At 41.5% G+C, this 24,590-nt stretch overlaps 1 protein-coding gene across 1 annotated transcript in view; it reads left to right on the plus strand.

Annotated features, from left to right (window-relative positions):
* The window catches only part of TOP6BL (TOP6B like initiator of meiotic double strand breaks), a 2,412,394-nt gene that overhangs the window by 2,035,514 nt on the left and 352,290 nt on the right, over positions 1 to 24,590 (plus strand). Inside the window, exon 14 of the mRNA XM_085627714.1 lies at positions 10,080 to 10,188. Coding sequence (XP_085483840.1) covers positions 10,080 to 10,188 — 109 coding nt within the window. The remainder of the gene's footprint in view (positions 1 to 10,079; positions 10,189 to 24,590) is intronic.

The raw sequence follows: 24,590 nt of genomic DNA on the forward strand, positions 1-24,590 counted from the left end.
TTCATCCAACTATACTGGAAGGTAGTAACCCTGGGAAAAGGTAGTCTCTACGTCGCTTTTGTGGACTTAAAAGCTGCCTTTGACCTTGTGCCCCGTTCGCGGTTGTGGTTAGTTCTTGAAAAGTTGGGGCTTCCTTTAGAAACTTTGACTCTGGTCATGCGGCTCCACGAGTCTAACTTTGCTAAAATACAGTGGGGAGGACCTGGTGAAGTTACCCCCGAGTTTCCAGTAGAGCGTGGTGTGCGCCAAGGTTGCACTATGGCCCCCACGCTCTTTTCTCTGTATATTAACGGAGTAGTGGACCGCATGCTTAGTGTTAATACTGACGCCCCAAAGCTGGCTGGGGTTATTGTTCTTTTTTTTCTTTTTTCCATTTTTTCCATTTTTTCAACCCCCGTGTTAGGACTGCCACCTTGCTGGTCTTGAAAGTACTTGTGTTCGAAAAATGGTGAATCGGCATCTTTCTTTTTTTGTTAGTTTGGATTTGTGCTGGGGGCAATCATTTCTTGCTCGTTCTAATGCACGCGAAGGTAAGTTTCCCTCGACTCATGTCACCGGTGTGAGTTATTAATCGGCAAGCATTATTTCATTTCAGTCCCTCATACCTTACTGGTTCTGAAGAAATTCACAGACTCTCTTCCTCTTGAAAAAATTGAAAAAATGGAAAAAAGAAAAAAAAGAACAAAACTTTCACTCCCTAAAACTCATTGAGCTTAATGTTTATATCCACAGAGAAACGAGCCATTGTATGAACGAACAGAGCCGAATACACGCAAACATTGAACAGCTTTCCTTCTCGACCCACCAGAGCGGGTAGGTAGCCAATAATCAAATCCAGAAAGTTCAGTACGAGTGTACATGTCACAATAACATAAGGGAACTCTCGTCTTAATAAATACATCTATCTTTTTAGGAAAAAAGAAGCTGTCAGTCTTGAAAAACAATTAGAAACGCGGTACGTAAGTTCACTCCATTTTATCACTCTTATGAAGAACAAAAACGAGCGTACACTAAAATTAGGTACGTTGTTATCCTTACAGGCAAAAGATGTCCCACCAGAACTTTGACAAGCCCTGAGGAAGACCTTACTGTAAAGATTCAGGTCCAAATATTAAAGGTCGAAACGCGTTGGCAATAAACAAGCAGCGATTCAGAACACATCGGGAAAACAATAAGGAGACTGGAACAATAATTGATTTACTGCTCTCCCTTAAAAATATCTAGAAAAACCTTTCTGACCCTGCTAAGGACCACAAGAAACTGTTAATTTTGAGGACCAAGCAAGTTAGGGTTCCAACAGTTAAATTAACTGGACATTCTTGTACTGTACTGTATTGTAAGAATTTTTTGTTCAAAGCACCAAAGTCATGTCTTTCATGTATGTTATGTTATAAGTCTATGTGAAACAGCACAAAAAAGTGTATGACATTTATGCGTTTTATGTAAAGGATAGGCGAAAGTCTGTAAGATGAAGTGTTTTCTCTTTCTAAAATAATTGAAAAAAGAAAAATCAAAATTGAAACTCACAGTCAATTAAAAGGACTGCAGAGAAATGAAACATTGTGATTAATGGTGTCAGAGGCATACTTGTGTTCATAAGGTCAATGTACTGATTCTGGCCTCTGAAATCCTTAACGAATCAATCCCCTGACTTTTATGTCTTGTCTCATTCATTCGCAGCGCCTTCCGCCGGCCATGATGGGAGGCCAGCCATTTCTGGTGCTGCAGCGATAGTGCAGCGTGATCTAGACGCTCAAGGGTCTTTATGCCCCTGGAGAGCCCAACCTCCACCAACCGAGCCTCCTGGGTTCAGGCAATTGCAATGGAAGCAAAAGTACCACGGATGGTCGCATTAAAAGCGTCCCACAAGATTTGGCCGTTGGTATCAGGCAGAGCATTCGCCTCAAAGTAGGCCTGGATCTCTTACCGTATTTCTGCCACATTGACCTAGTCTTGCAATATGTATGGGGGGAGCCACCAACAAGATGAGGGGTGAGAGGTTGTGCCTATGCCTCCGAGAGAGATCTCAAGATGCGCAGGGTCCGAGATAGATGTATCCGAAATAGGCACCCACACCAAAGTCCGAATGAGAGACTGCGATAAAAGAATAGTCAATGCGTGAATACGAGCAGTGGTTATGAGAGAAAAAGGTGTGGTCTTGTGTGTGCATCGCTTTATAGTGCCAGGCGTCTACCAAAGTCCGAATGAGAGACTGCGATAAAAGAATAGTCAATGCGTGAATACGAGCAGTGGTTATGAGAGAAAAAGGTGTGGTCTTGTGTGTGCATCGCTTTATAGTGCCAGGCGTCTACCCAGTCCAAGGATGTGATTTCCTTCTTTAGTGTCGCAGACATTGTTCCAGTGCCTTGGAAAGTAGTCACGCTACATGTGGCATTACTGCTGTGAACAGACCAAATTGACCTCAACCAATCACTGACACAAACTGCTGCATTTCAAGTATTTGCACCTATTCTACACTACCCCGCACTTAATGGTCAAATTCGATTCCAGTAAATCCCAGTAAATCCTATAGCTACCCTAGTTGTGCAGCAGACCAGGCTGACTTTATTCACCTACTTTGGAATTGCATCCCTATACTTGCTTCTTGGGAAGAAGTATTCCATATCCTGTCACAGATGAAAAAAACAGTACTTGACCCAAGTCCACTAACAGCCCTATTTGGTTTTGTTCAGCCACTACCGGCGGGGGTCCGCTGCTATACTGCTATTGCGCATGTACTGGCTAAATGCCAAGAATCTATACATTGGGGGGGCCACATCCCTCACCTCAGTCAAGGGATGGGTACGAGACCTGGTAAATTGTGATAACACAAGTGACACTTACACTACTCCACAACCACCTTTATCCAGACCCAAAAACATATGGCAACCACTGCATTCATGCCTACAGCTATTTCCACTTGAGGTCAGAGATCAGGCCCCTGATTGATACATACTGCATTGTGTAGCAAATACCTATAACCGTATCATATAGCCATCTTTACATACCTTACAATAACAAGCCCCCCATAGCTTACACTCCTGAGACTCGTTCACTTTCCAGGTATCATTAATTCCTTTCCCAATGCCTGATACCATATTCTTTCCTGCCCAGGCACTCTGCACAGTGGGCACCATGTGCTCTCTTTTTTATTCTCTTGTTGCAGCACAATCTTGTCAGAATACACAAGTCATTGTAACCATATCCTGGCAATTGAATCTCCCTTGTACTTCTATACATTTCTATTCTTATTTGGAGATTATATGTTTCTCTTTGTTCAGTTTTTTCTTTCAAAAACCAATACAAGAATTTAAAAAAAAAACCTATTTCCATTTGGCATCAAAGATACCGTAATTTGGCAAATTAGCAGTGAGACCAACCACAGTATAATGCTTATCTTGCACCTCTTGCTTTGATCCATCTAACGGTAAGCTGGATAAACAATCCGCTAAAATATTCACATCAGGAATATATTCCAGATGATATTTAAATTCCTGCAATCTACACCGCCAATTGAAAATTCTAGGTGTAGCTGTACCAGGGCCTTTAGTGGTAAACAAACGTATTAATGGCTCGTGGTCCATTTCAATGGTGAACTCCATACGCCACAAATAGCTCCTAAAATGATCTACACCCCACTAACAAGCTATGGCCTCACAGTCTATAACAGAATAGGTTACCTCAGTGCCTCTTAGGGCACAAGAAGCAAATGCCACTACCTCATTACCAAATTTACACTTGCTTGCTTTCAGTGTTACACCTCTTTCATTTAAAATGAATAATACTCTAACCAAAGACCTGTCATGGGCATCAACAGCATTCCCAAACACCAGCGCTTCATCTTGAAGATTACCTCACATTCAGAATATCCTTGAATAAAGCTTCAACAGCATGTTGAAAAACAGACAATGCCAAAACCAATCCGAAAGACATGCGTTTGAACCTGTGCACGCCTTCTGGAGTAACAAAAGACATCAAATAACGGGAACCACAATGCAAAACTATAGAGTGGTAAACTGGAATCATGTTGAAATAAGAAAAAAACCTTAGCATCCTTCAGAGAGGCAAGCATGTCAGAACGTTTTGGCAACGGATGTCTGCCAATCTCATTAAAATCCCTAAAATCAATGCACATCCTTAAAGAGCTATTAGGTTTCCTAGTTAAAACAACTGGATATAACGATTCTGCGCTCTCAAATGGTACAACAATCCCTTGTTCACATAAACGTTCCAATTCTTTTTTCAATTCATCAAGCATTGATATGGGCACACAACGTACTTTAGCTACCACTGGATGAACATTGGATTTCAAAATTATCAGATGAGTAAAACCCTTGACGGTGCCCAATTTTTCTGCAAACACCTCTGGAAACTGTTAGAGGGTGGTTTTTACAAAAATGTGCTATCAAAAATAAAGAGATGAAGGAACTGAGTCAAGAGTCAAGAGTGGCACTTTTATTCAAACAATTTAGGCAATTTCCAAACTTCGATTGTTCCATCCACCTCAAAACACATGAGCCCTCCTTGGCCACATACATGGTACCCTTGGCATATCTCCCTTTGAAACTCAAAGGAGCATCAAAATCTTCCAGAACTTCAATGGGTTTTCCTCCATAAGCCACAAGTCGAACACTGGAACTTCCCAACGTAATGTTGGAAGGGTTTTCCCACTCCTTGGGTCCAAATAAGGTGACAAACAAACCAGAATCCACCATCATAGTAATGGGTACTCCTTTGACATTAATTAGGCAATAAGGTCTTCTTACAGCCACTGACCCAACCTGTGAAACATGCACACTCTTAATTTCCTTGGAAATCTCCTCATGATCTAGAGAGGCATTGTTCAAACGCATAACTACATTCTCATCATCAGAATCAAATTGTAAAACAGTTTCCGCAACACACTTTGTTACAGTATGAACCCTCTTATCTGATGCACCAGTGGTTCTTAACTTGTGGTCCAAGGACCCGCAAGAGGTCTCCTAGGCCTGCTCAGAGGGTCCAAAAATGTTTTCAAATATGTAATATTATTAAAATTGATACATTTAAATTAACAAAGTATGTACAAATTAAGAAGAACATTTTAAAATTTTAACCTTTTTCTATATTTTATTGTGAATAAAACCCAGTTTTTCAATATTTGAGAATTTGTTTGGTTTATACTTTTGTCTATATCTTTGTGTATGATTTTGAGGGTCACATTATAGAAATTGCTTATGCCGGCGGTCTTCGACTTTCAATAATTACTCAGTGGGGGTCCCCGGATTCCAGTGATGATTCAGTGGGGATCCTCAGAAGTCAAAAGGTTAAGAACCTCTGCAATGCGCTACTGGGCCTGGATCTACAAACTTTAGGAAAATTGCCCTTTGTTTGCACCTGGCACAAGTTTTATTGAGCATTACCCAAATGATTTTTGCTGCCCCACCTTTAACACTTCATTCCCGTAGGTTTGTACACATCCTAGCTCCCTTTCCCTTTTGATTTAACTTTGTTACACAGAGCATGCACATTAGATTTCAACATCATTTGCTCCATAAAAGCAGTGGTAGACTCGATGCTGCTTGTAATTTCAATAGACTTGTTGAGGGTTAACTTATCTGCTTTTAATAATTTTTCCTGTACTTTCTTACTACTGGTCCTCTCCACAGTTTGATCCCTTATAATCTCATCATCAAAGGTTTTATAATCACACACAGCTGCACAACTCTCAAAGCAGTTGCATCTAATTAAACATATTCCCTAGTAGTTGATGCCACTTATAAAATGTATGCCCCTCCATAATGACATTTTTTTGTGTTGTTTTTTAAACCGAGGATCTAACATTTTAATATTCATAACACGTGACACTGGTAAGTGCTTCCAAATATTTCTCCCTTCAGGATCTAACGAATGACGCAATAAAGCATTTTTTTTTTTCTGGTGAAAAACCTCCTCTTCAATAGTCTCCGAATACACTTCGAACCTCTCTATCCATTTTTCCCAATTAATTTGAGGACTGCTAGGGGTCACTAAAAGGCAGACAGTGGTACCATGCTTTGTTGCATGCTAGTATATGTTCAGGAATTTAAGAAAGTAACTTGAAACCACACTTGTAGAATGTGCAGATCACAACCCTCTACCACCTGTTCAAAACTTGGCGTGGTAGCACAAATGCACAGTTCCGGGAGTCACAAGCTGCAAAGTAAGATACTACCACAGTACATGAATATTAAAAGGTGTGCGAATCACTGCTTGAGCAGTTCTGGCAGTCACAATTCACAAAATAAAATACTGCCCTGGTACCTGAATAGAGACGAAGAAAAATCACATCACCCCTAACAGGACTTGTAAAAGGAGTGTGAGTCACCTTGAAGCATCTAGGACTCACTGGTTAATGATCCATATTCGTCCACCAAGGTGTGCCTATCACCGCTTGAGAGAAACAGAAAACCAAAGTGTAACGACGCATGTAAACTAGCATAACCTCAGAAGATAAATTTCACGCTTTGACTAAAAAGGTGTGCGAATCACTGAACTGAACCGCACAAATACTTCCGATATGCCGGGCATACTGACGTGATGATGCTTCTAAGAACAGTAAATGAAGAACAGGACCACTACCCAAATCCTCCTAAACGGCAGCCACGCTGACACGACTTTTTGCAGGCAAAAGGCGACAAAGAAGATGGCGACGATTCACTGCACCGATGCGATGACACTCCAATGCAGCCCCGTATTCATGGAGAGAACCAGCCAAAACATCTTGATGTCGGCGTAAACACCCCTACAAGCAGAGGCACAGCCAAAACACAGCACTATTGCTCTTCGCTACACTACTGAGCTACAATGAAGATCCTCTGACCCAAAGCTATGGTGCCAAGGGCCGCTCCACTGGTCGCTGCTGCTGGAAAAGATCACAAGAAGAGTCAATGATTCAAAGACCCAACTCCAAGAACAGAGTCAATGATTCGAAAACCCAACTCCAAGAACTAGGGCAGGCTTTAGCACTGGTGGTGCCTGGTGCGACCTTCATTTTTGGCGCCCCCACACTCCATAAACGCCTCCTCCAATTCTCTCACTTTCACCAGACAAAAATGCCCCTCATCACTCCAATCATAAATTATTGCTAAACCCAGCACCCCCACCTGACATCAGCGCCCCCTCCACAGGCCAGCGCCCAGTGCAGCGGCACCGGTCGCACTGCCCTAAAGCCGGCCCTGCCAAGAACAGAGTCAATGATTCGAAGACCCAACTCGTCACCACTGAAAAGATACACAGGGGACTCCAGGCAAGTTTCTTTGCTGAAATGTATTGGAAGATCCATACAATGTGACTGGCAGAGCAGGGAAGACACCAACAACTGCCAGGTCATTTTATAACCAAACATTCCATGTCTTTCCCAGCACACTTCCAACACTCTAGAACCCAGACCCAAAAATCACGTACTAGTTGGGGGAAAAAGATTTGTCTCAGCACAGTATCTCAATGTACATTGCCTTCAAATTGCGGGATCTCTTACAACCTTAAATGCAGATCAGTTGTGTAAGTCAAAAGGCATCAAACATATTCTAGCCACTGACGTCATACAGTGTCTTCTGGCAGACATCTCTGGTACCAATGTATGTGTTAGTAATGCCATCACTGCAGCACAGAAAACAGTCAATCACTGCTGCAAATACAGTGGGCACTATGTTAATAAACACGTTCATTTTTAAAACTAAGAACCAGTTATCAGTGATGCTAATATGTAGAACACTACCTTAGGCAACATTGTGTCCACATATACGCTAGCATGTTGGTTAACACAAATACTTCTGTCACTAGATGCAACATGGAAGGTAATTTAAAAATGAATAATAAAGTATTACAAAAAAAAACCAAAGATGGTGATGGTGTTTTAGCACATATACACACGCACTGGCAGCCAATTTCCAATGTTTTTTTGTTATAGTTTGTGAAAAAAGACTTTTAAAGATAGCAAGAATCAGGATGCCTGGGTGGCCAACTGAAAATGCTTTTCTCAAAAAGTGCAAGGAGTATTCTTAGATGACCCACCTGCGCAAGCTGACTTATCAGCAGCCATCTTGGATTTCTTTAATACGTTAACAATAATTTATCTTAATGGCCGCCCGCCACTTTTGAACAGTAAATTAAAAATAAAGAATGGATGATTCCAAAGCAAACAAACATTGGCAAAGACAGTTGCTCTGCGCCATAGATGAGCTCGATTTACTCTGCCAATGTTTTAATAGGTGCAGTTTAATTTATGTGTGCCTGAATACCAAAATTTCATAGTGGGATATATTTGATAAGCAGTTGTGTACTTTGATGAAACATGGTTTGGTGTATTGATGTACTTGATGCAGAGATTTATACCTAACCTTACAAAGGTTCTGATTGCTAAAACAGTGTTTTCTCCCTCTGTGGTTGCTAATTTCTAGACCATTGCTGTAGTTATAATATCACAGTTATTTTGTTAGATGCAGTAATAAAGGACCCGGGTTCCCTCTAATAAAACTACTCCAGAACCCTTGGCCGATAGACCTTTTGTACCTGTTTTAGAAGTGTAGAGGGAAGAAATAACTCATTAGGTCAGACTCAAGGGCTCAAAAAATCAGGACTCCGAAGAATCCCAGACTCCAGATTTCCAATTTAGTGGGTTATTACAAAGCCAATAATAACTGAACATACAGACACCTCAAGACGAGGTTGTAGAAATGCATTGAAACTAATACAAAGCCAAACCTACGGGTGAAGTTAAACCTTTGGCGCATGAAAAGAATGATGAATTCCAAAACCAAAACGCAGGTAATAAGTGCCCCCACATCTAGATCAGTCTTCATTGGAGGTTCGTAAATAAAAAGCATTAGTCTGTCCCTACTCTACCTCTAACGTGACATCCCCACTTAGCATTCCCCAGGCAAGTCAGGAAAAGGTGTCACAGTGTGTAGACTTCCTAAGAAGTGCACTCAATATGTAAGGTCAGGTAGCCAAAAGCTACAGAGCTCGTTCTAAAATGTTCCTTCCCTCTCCATCGATCTTCTCTCTTCTCCTAACTCGATCCCTGGGGCACTGTCCCTAATTCAAAAACACCAAATCATAAAGACGCCTATTAGGCAACATCTGATCGCCTCATCTCGCTGGGCGCCTCCTTATAAGTTGTTTTCCATTTAGTTTAAATACTCCCAGCTCCTGGCTCTATGACCTTGATTCCCAGGCCTTCTCCAGTGAGAAAGAACACTCTCTCATATTATCAGCACTCCTTGTACGATTGTATCCTCTCCTCCCCATTCTTAACTCCTAACTGTATTCCCTTGAATGTTGTATTCAAGGGAATACAACATTCCCTTGAAATTCAGCTTTCATCCACTACAAGGGCCTTCAGGGAGAATTCATTCCTGGCCTACAGAAACCGGCCAACATAAGAGCGAGGCACCTAGGCCGTATAGAAAACCACATATAAATGAACATTTTACCCAGCATTACTAAATTAACGAGTTACATGAGCATATCAAATACGTAAAATTGTAAGCAACCTACACGGATTCTACACATTAAAGTTCCAGTTAAACATGCCTGAGTGCAGACACTAATATAATGCATGTTTGAATCAATGCATTACATTTTGCTAAATGAACTTCATTAGTCAAATATAAACGAATACTAAGATTTAAATTATTCAGGACACAAGTGCCACGTTAATCTATTCACATTGTACAGAATATTTCTATCGTTTCACCTTTTCATGTTGTTATGTTTCGCATTCTAATGGCTAAATGTTAACACAACAAAATAAATGCAGGTGCAAACTATTCATGATTATGATGCACCTCTACAAATGAAGAGCATCATCGCGCTCCATCATTCACGATTCTGTTCAAAATACTGAGGTGTGCAAAGGTGTAATTAAGCAGTGCCATTTTTGTACTGAGCATATTTATATTGGCTTCTAGGAAATGTGGACTTATGGTTGGTAATTACTGCTGCCATGAGTAAATATGGAGATTAAGTTTAATGATTCCTTCCTTGTTTATACAGCTAGCCAATTTTCTTTTTTTTAAGTACGATGCAACTAATTTGTGTTGATCAATTTTTTGAAGGTCAAGAAGCAGACACGACCAAGTGAATGTTTACTTTCAACAACCAGCCATACCTTATCACAAAGACATTTCCAGTCATACATGTGTCGGACGGACTCTAGCAATAGAGGTAAGACCTTAAATACAGCCTCATACAATTTATTCTTAGTAAATATATTGAAGTTCTATTCTTAGTTGTACTGTGCTCCTGGAACCTAGCGTAAGCTGTTGTCAGGGCTCTTTTGTAGGTTGCTTTGTGAGAAGAGCTCACTATGTTTTACTGGCCTGCATTCCAACAGAACTTTCAGAGAACGTTCAGTGGAACCAGAGTTTAAGAGTAGTCCAGGTATTATTTAAACATATGCTTTAATTACATAACCCGCAGCTGTTCACAACTATGAACACGTGAAAATGTAAAAACTATGTTACACACAGACAGGGAATCAGCCATCCAAATCATACAATCACGATTCTCAGTATAGCGGAGCAAATTCCAGAAGTGTATCTAGATACTGACCACGCACGTTATACAAAATTGTTTGTGAGTCTGAGTTGCAGGAGCTTTCATACAGGGGCAGAAACGACCAATTGGGTTGCCCTTAATGTGAAGAAGAAACCTGCCCCGAGCCACTGTATACATCCCGTTGGATTCTCTGTTTTAAACACCGTCTGTGCTCCATGAAAACATTAGCTTTACCTAGAACATGGCATCGTATGGGAGAAGAGGTGGAGTTGAGGAGGCTTTGTGATATTCCTCAGCTGGTCAGCCTGCACAGTCTACCCACACCAAGAGGGATTAATATGTACCCATGCTTAGGTGCACCTGCCTCCAGCGGTGTAATGTTCCTCTTATGTGTAAACCCAAAGAACTGTTTTCTTCTCACCTCCCTAACACGACTCTTAGGACCGAGAACACTGTATCTAAGACTGATGCCAACCTCATGAGCATTAAGGAACAGTAATCACCCTTACCTAAAATAAAACAGAAATTACAAAAAAGCATTGGTAAATGCAATAGGTTTCACCTTTGTGATTAATAATAATGTTTTTTTGTGGTAAGTTTTTGGGTGAGCAGTTGTGTATTATAAGTTGCTGAAACTCCATAAAAGTGTTATGACTTGTTTATTGAGAAAGCCAATACATTGCGCAGTAACTGGTGGTAATATGATGTGGGGAGATTAGGTGAAGGGTAGAGGAGGAAGAAAAAATATGAAGAAACTTTCCAGGCTGCGCAAATAATAGCACATTTCCGAGCCTGCCTCTTGTTGAAGTCTTGCTGGACTCGCAGCGCTCAATCGTGATTGAATGGCCAGAGGATCACGAGACCAAGTATATTCTGCGTATGATAAATGTGCCAGTAATTTGCAAGATCATTAACTTGGACACCGTATACGTTGGTATTCACAATGAAGCCTGTAAGCTGAATGGCTAGCCTGGCCTGGCTACGGCAGAGCTAGAAAATGAATTATGTCCAGATGAATAAGCCTTCAGATCCTCTGAGGAGGTGGCTTATCTGTTGTTGGCCAGTGCGGGCGGGAGAGGGCAATAATTACTCAACAGCTTGTATTAACAATGTGAGATTTGGACTGCATTCTGTTTTAGCCCTTTTTAGGTCTCGCCTGACCCAGCGCATGCGCTGGTCTGGCGAGACATTTTGTAAGGGCTCCAAAAAGTGCTACCATAGCCAGCCTAGAGCTATAGTGCATGTGCGCGGACGCGCGCGCTGCACTTGATCGCTATTACTTTCACTTTCGCGGCCGCTTTGATGTTTGATCGCGATCACTTTTGTGGCCACTTTGATGTTATTATATTCCACCGCTGGGAGAGCAGGAGTCAGAGATGACGACCCAAGCAGCGGCCCCTGCACATGACGGCAGGTAACAGACTCCCCAGATGCCTCCGTCCTCGCTTTCCTTTCAGGGTGTTGTTATGCATATTGCTTCACAAAGAAACAAATGTCGAAAACTTCATGAGATCTTAGTTACAAAATAAACCGGAGGTAGGCACAGCCATAATTGACATTGCATATGCGCAGAGTTCATATATTCGTATGGCACTGGCCCCATGTTACTCGTAATCCTTTAATTATTTATGGTTTTAGATGGCACCACTTTACCAGATTATTTTTAACTCAACCCCTTCGTGTTAAAAACAAAACTGAGAGCGCCCAGATGGCAGGAGTTGTTTGCTAAAAGGGCAGGGCTCCCTGAAGGTGTAACATATGACACGTCACTACCTGGCACCTATGACTCTCTTCCATAAAGCAGTGGTGTAAATGGCAATAAAGACTTTGGGAACTCGCTATCATGTGGTGGGTGAGGTTGGGTAGGACATAGGCCAAGGTTAAGGGTCGGGGGATAGGCAGCATGCATGAGGGCTAGGGAAAGATGATTAAAGTGCACCGTAAACCCTTTATAATTAAAAAGTATTTTTTTTACATTTGGACCCAGGGCTGTCATGGGGCTGAAATGACTCTAACTGCCATTGTCACAGAAAAACTCTAGCCAGAGCAAAGTACCATGTCGCAGTGCAGCGAAACGAACAGTCAGTGGCAGCCATTAGTCAAGAGCATATTACATGCTGTGACTCGCAGTTTCACTTTCACAAACATTGTTGTGGTGGTGAGAGAACAGGTAAGGAAGCAGACTATGACCTCGTTTGAAGACAAGTTTAATATCAAGATCAAGGAGCCCATGTCCCGCATATCCTGCCTCCACGGAGTCCAATCTGCAACTGACAAAGTTGTAGTTGGATACCATGGAGAAAGAATGCTGAGCTTGAGAGGCATCACAAGTAAACACTTACACGCATAAACACAGAGTGAGGCAAAGATCGTAAGATGAGAGCACAGTTAAATACAACAAAAGTAATAATGGGCTATGGGCTAGATGTATGACGCATGCATTTTGCGACTCACAAATTGCATCATTTTGCGACTTGCAATTTGCGGGTCGAAAAATGCAATGCACGATTCCCAAAGGTGTCGCAAATTGCATGCCTCATCAATAGTCATGAGGCAAGCGCAATTTGCAACCCCATTGGGAATGATTAGCACTCCTAGGGATGGTGGCCATGTCTGGGGCTGCTTTTTAAATAAAGCAGGTTTTTTTTTTTCAAAATGCAGATCGTTTTCCTTAAAGGAAAATGGGATGCATTTAAAAAAGAAAAACTTAGCTTTACAGTTTCATTTTTTAAGGGCAGGCAGTGGTCCCTGGGACCACAGCCTGCTCTTATAAAATATGTTCGCACCCATTCACAAAGGTGAAGGGGTACTCTGAGTACCCCTTTGCTTTTGCGAGTGGCTTACCACCCTTTTGAAAAGGGTGATAAAGTGCGAGTGAAAACAATCATGCATTGGTGCAAGACTCGCTTTTAGGAAGCGACGCCCTTGGCACGCCCCTTCCGATTAGCGAGTCACAAACCATATTCTGCAACTTGCTAATATATTAGCGACTCACAAAATATTGTTTGTACATGGGGCTGACCTATTTTGAGGTCGCAAACAGGCCAAATTCACGTTTGCGACCACAAAAAACAGTTGTACATCTGTCCCGATGTCCATGTCTATCACTACATCATCTTCCCCCTTATAATGCAAAAACAATTGAAACAAGCATTGCCATAGCCAATAGGTCTCACCTTTGGAACCTTATAAGTATTTAGTTATGCAGTACAATATCCTTGGTGCAACAACATCAACTGTTGCATGGCTAAACACTTATAAGGTCCCAAAGGCGAGACCTATTGGCTATGCCAATGCTTGTTATTTTTCCTTTCAACCATTTTCCAGCGCAGAGATTTGAGTTGTGATAGCTTCATTGGGACAGGCAGTGTAGAAATTTGATTAAATGGATGCCCAGGGTCACAACCCTGTCTAAACATGCTGTGGCTCTCAGCAATAAAAACATCTCTGATCTGGGTTTACTGCGAGCTCCGCGTGGTAAGTGGAGAGAGGTCTCCATGTTGGTGTGTGCAAACGTTCCATGTAATATTCTTGAGCCAGTTACCAAAGACTTTGCAATTCTTGAATGGATGGAGGGATGAAAGGTCTAGGAAGCATTTCAATGATCGATGCATTTAACCTGCAGCGATCTATTGATGAAGATCAGTTCTTTACACTGTACGCATGTGCATATAATGTTTGTTTTTGGAGTTTAGCAGTATAAGAAAGGAATATTGCCCAGGTGACACTTCACTGCTTGTCCTTTCTCTGCAGTGGGACCACTGCAGCAGAAAGAGACAATGATATGTCATCTTGCAATGAAAACAGGGAGCGGGGCTCAGCGCTGAAAGCGAGGTTTGGACAATGATGCATTCCAAGCCTTGTGGACGAAATGAAAGTTACAGGAAGGTGCGCATGCGGCCTATGGCGTCGAGTGAGACATAAAAGAGAGAACGAGGCGCACACTGGAGAGAAAGCACATTAGAAAACTGACCTTTGTCAACAAGACAGCCACAAGGAGATTACATAAAGAGCGGAAGACAAACAAAGCAAGTACAGCGCAAACGCTGTTCAGCCAAAACCTAAAAGAAGTTCTACAGCAGCAGATGAAAACGAGTACTTGGGCCATGGGATTCTGATAGAAGAAACTCAAGAGGAAAAACAGGAAATAGTATGCAACAACCAATTGAAACAGAGGAAAAGTAAGTGGCAAGTACACCAAGCAATAAAAAGTCAGGGCGGCATGTAAGCTCCTTTTAAGTTTTATATTAAATGCCATAGATTTCACAAACACAGTGCAAGGGTTGTGCAGGCGAAACGTAAACAAGCTACTATGCAACATGGCTTAAAGTCAAGAAAAAAAGCACTATGAACGGTCAGCATTGGCCGCATAATAGTATTTTTCTAAGCCATGTTGTACAGCAGTCCAGGCTGCTGTGCAATATGTTAAAAAAATGGTAGGGGAGGGAGCAGCAATAACCATAATGGACAGTGGGAGGAGGAGTGGTATGGTGAAAACAAAATGAGGGAAGTGTAGGGAAGAAGGGAAGGAGGACCAGAAGGGGGTAAAGGAACTATAGTCAGGCATTGAACCGAGTAAGTTTGGTATTGCATAAAACAAAGCACGGAGAACTCAAGCCTTAACGAGGCATTGTGGTTAGAACTAGAGAAAGGTTAGAAATCCCCATACACTGACTTTTTGCACAACACAGTTAAATCCCCTTGCATTTTGGACCTTTGGAATAAAAACCTGCCCTTTTTAACGCGAGGGTCTACCTGCCGTAAATGTTCTGCTCGATTACCATCTTGAGGACGGAACTGTGCGCAGCCTATTGCTTCACACACCAGGCTGGAAACAAACACAACCTGCACAGGGTCTATGATTGTGAAAATCCAGTAATATAAGAGACTTAGGATTCCATTATTTAATTTACAATCTAGTCCAACCGGAAACAAAGCTAATAAGTTTGCCACCTGTTATCTGATAGTTTTACACATGTCTGTCCCAAACAAATCAATTGTCTTACATATTTTAGACATCATTTTACAGGATTTTAGAGAGTATTGACAACTGAAGATTTTTTATAACTGTGTGATATTACATTGTGATATATTGGGTTGATGAATTAATTTTAAATGTCTGTTTTAAATCAAAGTTGACATAACACAGTAAAATTGTTATGTTTTAATTAACTAAACAATAAAGATTACTTACTTAAATGTGGGTGTGAGTGATGGAGTAAGAGCTGGTAGTGAGAATAGTGTGGAGAGTTGTGGACGCCCGTTTGAGGGTCACAAGTGTTAAAGGTGCAGGTCGGAGCCACTAAAAGATGCATTGCAATTATTAGGGAACATTTTGAGGACAGTAAAGTCATGTTACCCCTGTATTACAATTAATGGTATTTTCATTTTATGTTATTTTGTATTTTTTTTTCCTCTCTTATTAGAGGGTTTTCAGAAGCCTTTTGACTACCTCGCATAAAAAGTTAATCAAATGACTAATGTTAGGGAACCTGATAATAAAATATAATACACGTTGATCATGGAGGCGGTTCTGTAGAGAGTTTGGAAATTCTAAATTGGTGAGAAATATTGAAGCCTGATTTTAGTTTTTGAATGTAACTATTTCAGTGTGTTGTGTTTTTACCGGAAAGAGCTCGCTTTGCTTTGTGAAGAAAGCCAGTCTGAGTCAAGAGCTGGCATTGTGATACCTGCTGATGCCACTGGGTGCATAGCTTGTCCTATGTACGCTGTCCCTGCACTTTATGCCACACACAGTTTATGTTATATGAGGAACAATTCCTCCCTCAGCTAATGAGCTTTAAGTGCGGGGCAGTGTCAATATCATTAGGGGCATTAATTAAATATCATCAGATGGGCAATGGGCCCAGCTTCCCTGGTATTTAATGCGAGCAAATACCCTACATTGGAACCGTCCCCCAGCTCTACCAGGGTTGAAGGCAGCTGCACTCTTGCTGAGTCACACGGTTTGGAGTGGTGAGTTTGTTGGATGTATGGGCTGAGCCAAATTCGAGAAACGGGAAAAACAAGCATTGACAAAGCCAACTGATCTTGTCTATATGAGAAGTATTGGCTTTGTCAATTTTGTAGTGTAGTTCCTATAGTACCCTCATGCAGGACCTGCGCTTTTGGACAACATACACTGTGGGTCGGGTGGTAGACTGACTCTGTGCACCCCCACCACGTATGTTAGCCGTGTTTTTCATTAGCTAGCTCACAGTGCCACTAGAATCTCCTTTTATCAGAGAGATTAGTTTTTGGCAACCTCAGAACACAATAAACCCTGATTCCTCAGACTCATAGAAACAATATACTACTTTTCACCCAGTCACAGTCGAGTGTAAATAAGAATTTATTGTACCGTTGTTCTTCTAGTGTAAAATATATGTGCTGCTACAACTGTTACACAGTAGCAGAGATATAGGATCAGCAGTACAGTGAATAAAAAGGAATAGTACAGTTCTACCATTTTGCAATAGTCATGAACATATACATGAATATAAAATGCATTTATAAAATAAAGCGCATACTCCTAAGATGCCTGTCCAGATGTACCTAAGTGTACCTAGCATGTGAGTAGGTGTGAAAGAGCTAATAAGCCTAAGAGCCAATAATCCCACTAGGATATAGTCAAACTCCATTACCTGAATAATGAGAGTGTGGGACCTCGTCCTGGTCTCAAGTTGGACACCCCGCAAGGGAGTTCAGACCACAGTCAGCTGGAGCGACTGCATGCAGGAGTCTCAACGTCTCTGGTCAGTGTGTTGGCATTGAAGTCTCGGTTCCCTCCTGCCTACTGATAGCAAGAGGTGCTGTATTTATACAGTCCTTGTGCGTGTGTTAGCCATTGTTCACTATGAGGATGACATTGGGGATTAAACCTTGTGCGTAGATAGGAGAGGTGAAGTATACCCCCCTGGTAGTGTTCTCATAAATTATTCATATGTGCTAAGGATGATGTCTTAGCAATATTGATTGGAAAAAACCCTCCCTCTGCATGGAACTAGGTGAAAGGTTTAGTCCATAAAAGGCGTCAGTCCTTATAAGGCTCATTCATATGAAATGAAGGGGAGATGATGTAGGAAAAGTGTACAATGTTCCTTGGACCTATATTAGGGTACCGATATGAAATATAACACCCACTCCTCCTAATACTCAACAATAATAATACACAATTTGAGATACACATTTATAACGGTGTCAGTGCATAAGATTATCACTGAGGCATTTAAAATGTTTCTAAAAACATAAAAAATCAATTTAAAAACAGTTTAAAAACAAGGAGAGAAAGGAATGTTCTCTTGAAATATCAATTTTTGTTGTAAAGTTCCGCAAATCATAGTTCTAAATGAGTTTGATCACACAAGTTGAACTACGGCAAGCGTACTTAGAAGGCCATGCTTTGTTTTGGAAAGTGTCAATTTGAAAAAGTTGTTTGAAGAAAAGGGATAGAAATAATTTGAATTAGTTCCCAGCACACGGTGAGCCATATTTAGTTTAAAAGTCCTGGATGGGAGACACAACATCATCGCTGCTTGCTGCCGTAGGGGACAAACATTATAGTACCTCGCATAGCACGTCAAGATTGCTCAGATGAAATTCAGAGCTGCCAACAGTTGTTGGAGAGGCAGCCGGTGCTGTAGTAGATACCTCGGTGCCAATGGTTGAGCTGAAATTCAACTAAGTTGAAAAGGGCACCTGCGGATCCTCGAGGAATGCATTTGGCAAGATGGGACAGAGTCTAGCATGGGACCGCAGTGGTTCTAGCCTGGAGTCTAAGTCCGCCGGCATCCCCATTAGAGGTGTTAGACAGATGTCCAACTCACATTCTCCTCTGCAAAACAGGCATCAGAAAACAGGTATGATGCGCTCACGGTAATATCTCTCCAGGAGAGCTTTTGCAATCTCGCTGGCGGTTGGTCCGTCCATTGTATAGCAGGTAAGCGACAATCAGGATTCCAGCATTTGCAAGCAGGATCAGAGGTAGTCCCCCAAAAATACTTCCAAATACGAAGTGTAGAAAGTTAGGAATAACTCCGATGATTGTCTGGAAGGTGCTAAGGAATCCTGACCCTATGGTCTTAAATAGGTGCACAATACCACTCGTATCTGACATATTAAAGATACGACCCACCATTTCTACAAAATGTAGGGGGCATTTGATACGTATATGCGCCTGTATCTCTGTCGAGGTCCTTGTGACTTGAAGTTCAAAGGTTTCTCGAGCGGAGGTTAAGGGTTCGGTCTGCTGTAAAAGCATGGATTTCATTCTGCTCAAAGCATCAAACTGTATAAAAGAAACATGAAGTGAAGGCCATAGCTGAGCTTCCCTGACCGTATTTGTTGGAGGAAACAATACTTGCATACAGCAAGTAACCCTGGTGTTCACAGTGACCAGATAGGCGATGCCCGGAAGCATTCCACAGCAACCCTGATCATTCAGCATCAAGTAACTCTCATTCGAAAGTAACTCAAACGCTAGCGTGATCACGGCAGCTGGAGTTCCTTCCATGTGACAAGACAGATTCACTATTGAACCGTTACAGGCTCCATGCAAAACGATATCTTGGCACATGAGAAAACCGCTTAAAGCGTTCTTGCAGTTTGTACCACTAAGAAAGACTTCTCGATCCCCACTCCGGCATCGAAATCTATATGGTAAATCCCAGGATTTCTTAATGTTTTCTTTACCCAATTTTTCATATCTGTCTGCCTGCCTTTGCTCAAGGCAATAGTGAAACTGAAAGGTTGTGCCTGGGAGAGTGATTTGGCCGTGGATTAGCCATTCTGTTGATGGTGATTCCGCCACTGTGAATGGTAGCCTGTCCAGTTTTTCAATTTGCAGCATTGTATATTTAACTCCTCTTTTTGCCACTTCTCTCTGTGTACCTGTTAGATTGTATTCTAAAAACAGAGATGTACTGTTTATAAAACGCCAAGGCCCAAATCCTGCATGCAAAGATTGCAGCGTCCAGCTTAATAACATATTATAGAACGTAACTGAGATTGGCCGGTTGTAATATGACTAAATCCTGTTCCAGTATGTCAATAGCAGAAGATACAATGTTGCCCAATGAATATATTCTGGAGGTCAAAGTTGTTAACCCATTATCTACCACAGCTAAAGCTTTTTCTACATTTATACAGTCTATTTCCCGTATTCTCTTTGCGGCTTCTTGTTGGGAAATCTTCTAGATTTCATTATAGGCAGTATAAATGCCTGCATATATGAAACGTTTTTGACGTTGTTTCCTAGGTCCTGATAAGAAGTCCCTAAGATCCATGTCTTGTGAGAGTAAAGATAAGTGTTTTTTCACTTCTGCAAGTGTTGAGGTTTCTAGGCACAACTTCCCAACACTATAGGATGTCACTACCCCTGGATGTTCTCTCGTACATAACGTTGGTCTGGCCTATGGATACTGAGTCTCTCGATGATGTTCAGGAACCTCTTATGAAATATTTTTGTGTCTAAGGGCAAAACCACCCACTCCTTCCAATTTGGGTCTGTTCTATTGTACTTTAGTATGTCATCTACAGTTGCCTCTTCATTTATAGTCCAAGTCTGCCACCCCTTATTGGTGTTGGAAACCTTGGAGTGTTTAGGTCCTTGATCTTGGCTAGTCCAAGACAGGATGTCTGTTGCACAGTTTCATTTAAAAAGATCATCTGCTGTGGAATGAGGCATGCTCTAAATAGTGCCTCTGTACCCTGGACTTGCCAGTCCCTCGCATCCCAAATTGATTTTGAGTCAATTTTGTCTTAACATAGGTTGAAACCCTGTTCAGACAATTTGGCCAAAAAGGAAGCAGAATAAATCAGTTTAGTGTTTGTCAACATAATTTTCAGTGCTGATGTTAGTGCAACCTTATAGTAATATGAGGCTGGGTCTGTTGTGTTAAACCCTGAAAAGTATGAACATTTCTGCGCTTGTGAACTACTTTTTGGTGGTGTGGGGCAATGTTCCCACTGATGGTACTCAAAAACATTCCTAGGTGAAATGGATTTGTGCAGGAAATGATGACCATAATGTTGGTAACAGTACAATGTGTCCAAATCTGAAGAACCCACTTAAATTATTAGAAAATGCAGCAGTTTTTTCTAAATCAGACAACATGTTATTTACTGTTTCAGTGTCCCAATCATCAGAAAATGTACTGGACGTAATGATATCACTTAATGATATTTTAAATACATGATTAATTTTTAAAAATTTGGTCGGGCCGAATATGTTAAAATCAACCTTGTTCCATACAATACCATCCGGTATAGGAACTGCTGTAATGTTCACTGAGGACAAGTCTCTTTGTTCAAAATGCTATGATGGATGTGGCTTCAGTAGGATGTTGACCTTTTGGGCTGTGGATCTTTGTTGAAGATAGTGTCCATTAATAAGCATACTAAAAGATAGTACTAAGCCTAGCTAGAAAAGAAAAAACAATATCCCAGAAATTACCCAGAGTTCAATCCAAGGTGATCCCAGGTTTTTCTTTTGAAGAAAGATAAGAATGTTCTTTAATTGTTGCTTAAATGGGGATGTATGTCGTTACAACGCACACTTTTACAACGCATGCACTTACAACGCATTTTTTACAACGCAAAATCCATTACAACGCATTGCATTACAACGCATGACACTACAACGCATTTCTAAAAACTACCTTTACAACGCATTCCATTACAACGCCTACTACCTTTACAACGCATACCATTACAACGCATAATATTAAATTGCATTTAAGGTAAGTATTAGATAGTATAGGGGTAAAAATTACTATTCTAACTCCAGGGGGTGCAACAGTAGGGTAAGTGTTGGATAGTATAGGGGTAAAAATTACTATTCTAACTCCAGGGGGTGCAACAGTAGGGTAAGTGTTGGATAGTATAGGGGTAAAAATTACTATTCTAACTCCAGGGGGTGCAACAGTAGGGTAAGTGTTGGATAGTATAGGAGTAAAAATTACTATTCTAACTCCAGGGGGTGCAACAGTAGGGTAAGTGTTGGATAGTATAGGGGTAAAAATTGCTGTTCTAACTCCAGGGGGTGCAACAGTAGGGTAAGTGTTGGATAGTATAGGGGTAAAAATTACTATTCTAACTCCAGGGGGTGCAACAGTAGGGTAAGTGTTGGATAGTATAGGGGTAAAAATTACTATTCTAACTCCAGGGGGTGCAACAGTAGGGTAAGTGTTGGATAGTATAGGGGTAAAAATTACTATTCTAACTCCAGGAGGTGCAACAGTAGGGTAAGTGTTGGATAGTATAGGGGTAAAAATTACTATTCTAACTCCAGGGGGTGCAACAGTAGGGTAAGTGTTGGATAGTATAGGGGTAAAAATTACTATTCTAACTCCAGGGGGTGCAACAGTAGGGTAAGTGTTGGATAGTATAGGGGTAAAAATTACTATTCTAACTCCAGGGGGTGCAACAGTAGGGTAAGTGTTGGATAGTGTAGTGTAATATTATGCGTTGTAATGGTATGCGTTGTAAAGGTAGTAGGCGTTGTAATGGAATGCGTTGTAAAGGTAGTTTTTAAAAATGCGTTGTAGTGTCATGCGTTGTAATGGAATGCGTTGTAATGGATTTTGCGTTGTAAAAATGCGTTGTAAGTGTAGTGCGTTGTAAAAGTTGCGTTGTAAAGGTTGTTCCCCCTTAAATGGTGTTTTGTCTGGCGTTGTTTCCGGCTCGCTTGGATCCAGAGAAAACGTATCAAAGTTAATGAAATTGCCAGAAGCAGTTCGATCAATGGTAGGAATTGCATCGGGATTAGTTGAAATTTTATTTTCCTCTCGACGAGGCATGTTGATATAGACGTCTGTATTAGGTCTAATTGCAACTTGTGAATTATTCTGATTTTGATTTTGATTTTGAATGTCTGGTTCAAGTGGAACAAGTTCCATAGCATTGTTGCTTAGTCCTTCATTCCTTACAGGTGGCTCTTCAAACATGATGAGTCTTTCTGTTTGAACTTCTTGGATTGTAGCTAGAGGAGGGTGTCTGCTACAGCGGAGTCCATGAGGCCTACAGCTTAGTATCAGCCACACAGTGTGGTTTGATTAAGTCAATTGAGACAAATCTTTTCTCCTTTTTTCCGGCAAGAGGGGGGAGCGGCACAGTTCCTGTTCTGTGTACTACAAGGACTGGAACAGGTTTTCTGTATGAAGGTCCAAATTCCTTTTTGTCCGCAATTTTCTCTCTGACCAGATCCCCGCCTTTTGGGATACACACAGGTCTTACCATGACTACCTTGACTTCCTCAGTGGCGGTCTGCTTTAGATGGAGATTGCTTTTTTTTATCCTGGATTCATTTAGATCCTGTAAAACAGCCAAACGATCATTGATATCAAATGGTTTTTCATCCGCCACTGCGCCTTCACAATTAAGATCAGGTACCCACATTTGTGTCCCAAAGAGAACTTCATATGGAGTGGCACCCCTAGAGAGTTTCTTGGCTGGTTCTTTAACGCCCGCTCTACCCTATAAAGGTGTTTCACCCAACTTCCGCCCTTGCCTAATACCGTAGCTGTAAAAGATTGCTTTAAGTCACGTTTTTTTCTCTTCCACAACCGCATTTCCATCAGGATGGTACGGAGATGAGAACCGCAATGCTACGCCCATTCCTTCCATGGCCTCTTTGTGAGCCCAAGAGCTAAACACAGGGCCGCAGTCAGAATGTAACGTGCTAACTGCGTATGTGCCGGTAAAGACTCACAAATCTTTGATAACAGTTCGAGCGTCAGCCGAGCGCTGAGGCCATACCCATAGGAATCTCAAGCATAAATCCACTGCAACCATAATATATTTGTAAGCCCCGAACATTTGTAAGGGGCCGCAGCGGTCCAAGTACACACATGCGAGAGGTTTGTCTGATTTTAATAATGGCGTCTGTGCTGGGCGCGCAACGTTGGAGCCTTTCATCTGCTGGCAGATGTCGTAATTCAAGACATAGTCTTTAGTTTGCTTAGTTAACTCTGGGCACCAATACGGCTGTTTCAGTAAAGAAATAGTCGCTGTAACACCTGTGTGCGCAGAGCCCAAACCCTCGTGTGCAGCTAGTATTAAACCTTGCCTACAATCCATATTTGGTGTTACTCTATCCCCCACTCCAGGAATCCGAGCATATGGAATGTTTTGTGCATCTAATTTGTAGGAGTATTTGAATGAAATTTTTTAGGTACTGCTGAGCTGCTTTTGCATGATGCAATGACAGATACCATGGTATCTCCGTCTATTCTTGTTTTTGAACGAGTGAGTGCAGGTACGGAAGCCGAGCGAACAGCCGCCTTTGCGGCTTCATCAGCCAATGAATTCCCTGCAACGTGAACGGCATCACGTTAATGACTCCGTGTGTGAATTATGTTAGTCCTATGTAACTTGGCTTTCAACTCTGCTACCTGTTCCCATAGCATTTTATGCTTCATTTTCCACCTTTCGCATCTTTGAATCCGTTTTGTTCCCAATTTTGTAAGTACTCATTCTACGACTGTACACAGTAAAAAGAATCACACATGATTAGTGTGGGGAATTCGTGATCCGTATTTACAAGTGCCAGTATCAGTGCTTTTAATTCTGCCAACTGTACCGTGCAGTCTCCTAGAGATTGCCTTTTTGTGCAACTAGGATGGAACTTGCCATCACGCATGCGACCTTTAACGATAGCACACGCCGAAGAATATTGCTGCTTACTTCCCATGACCGGTTGCGCAGATCCGTCAGTATAAATAATATATCCATACTGATCGAGAGGCAAGATTTCATTTGGTAGAGAATATTCTTGTTCGTATTGCAGGAATGCTTGTGTTTTTAAACTTGGATCAAACCTGTATTCAAAGTCTGTTGCAGTAAGAGAATTAGCCCATTGTATCCATCTTGGATGTAATGCTTTCACATTTGGGATGCTGGCCTTTGTAACAGCTTCTTAAGCCAGTACCGGGGTTACAACAATAATGCGTTTCCCCTGAGCCAGTGCTCTTTCTCTTGCTACAGCAGTCTAAACGGTTGTCAGTATTTTTTCTGTTGAAGTGAAACGCATTACACCGCATCAATTACAGGGCTTTAAAGCATACCAGCCA

The sequence above is a fragment of the Triturus cristatus genome, chromosome 9, assembly GCF_964204655.1.
Source record: "Triturus cristatus chromosome 9, aTriCri1.1, whole genome shotgun sequence".
Lineage (NCBI taxonomy): Eukaryota > Metazoa > Chordata > Amphibia > Caudata > Salamandridae > Triturus > Triturus cristatus.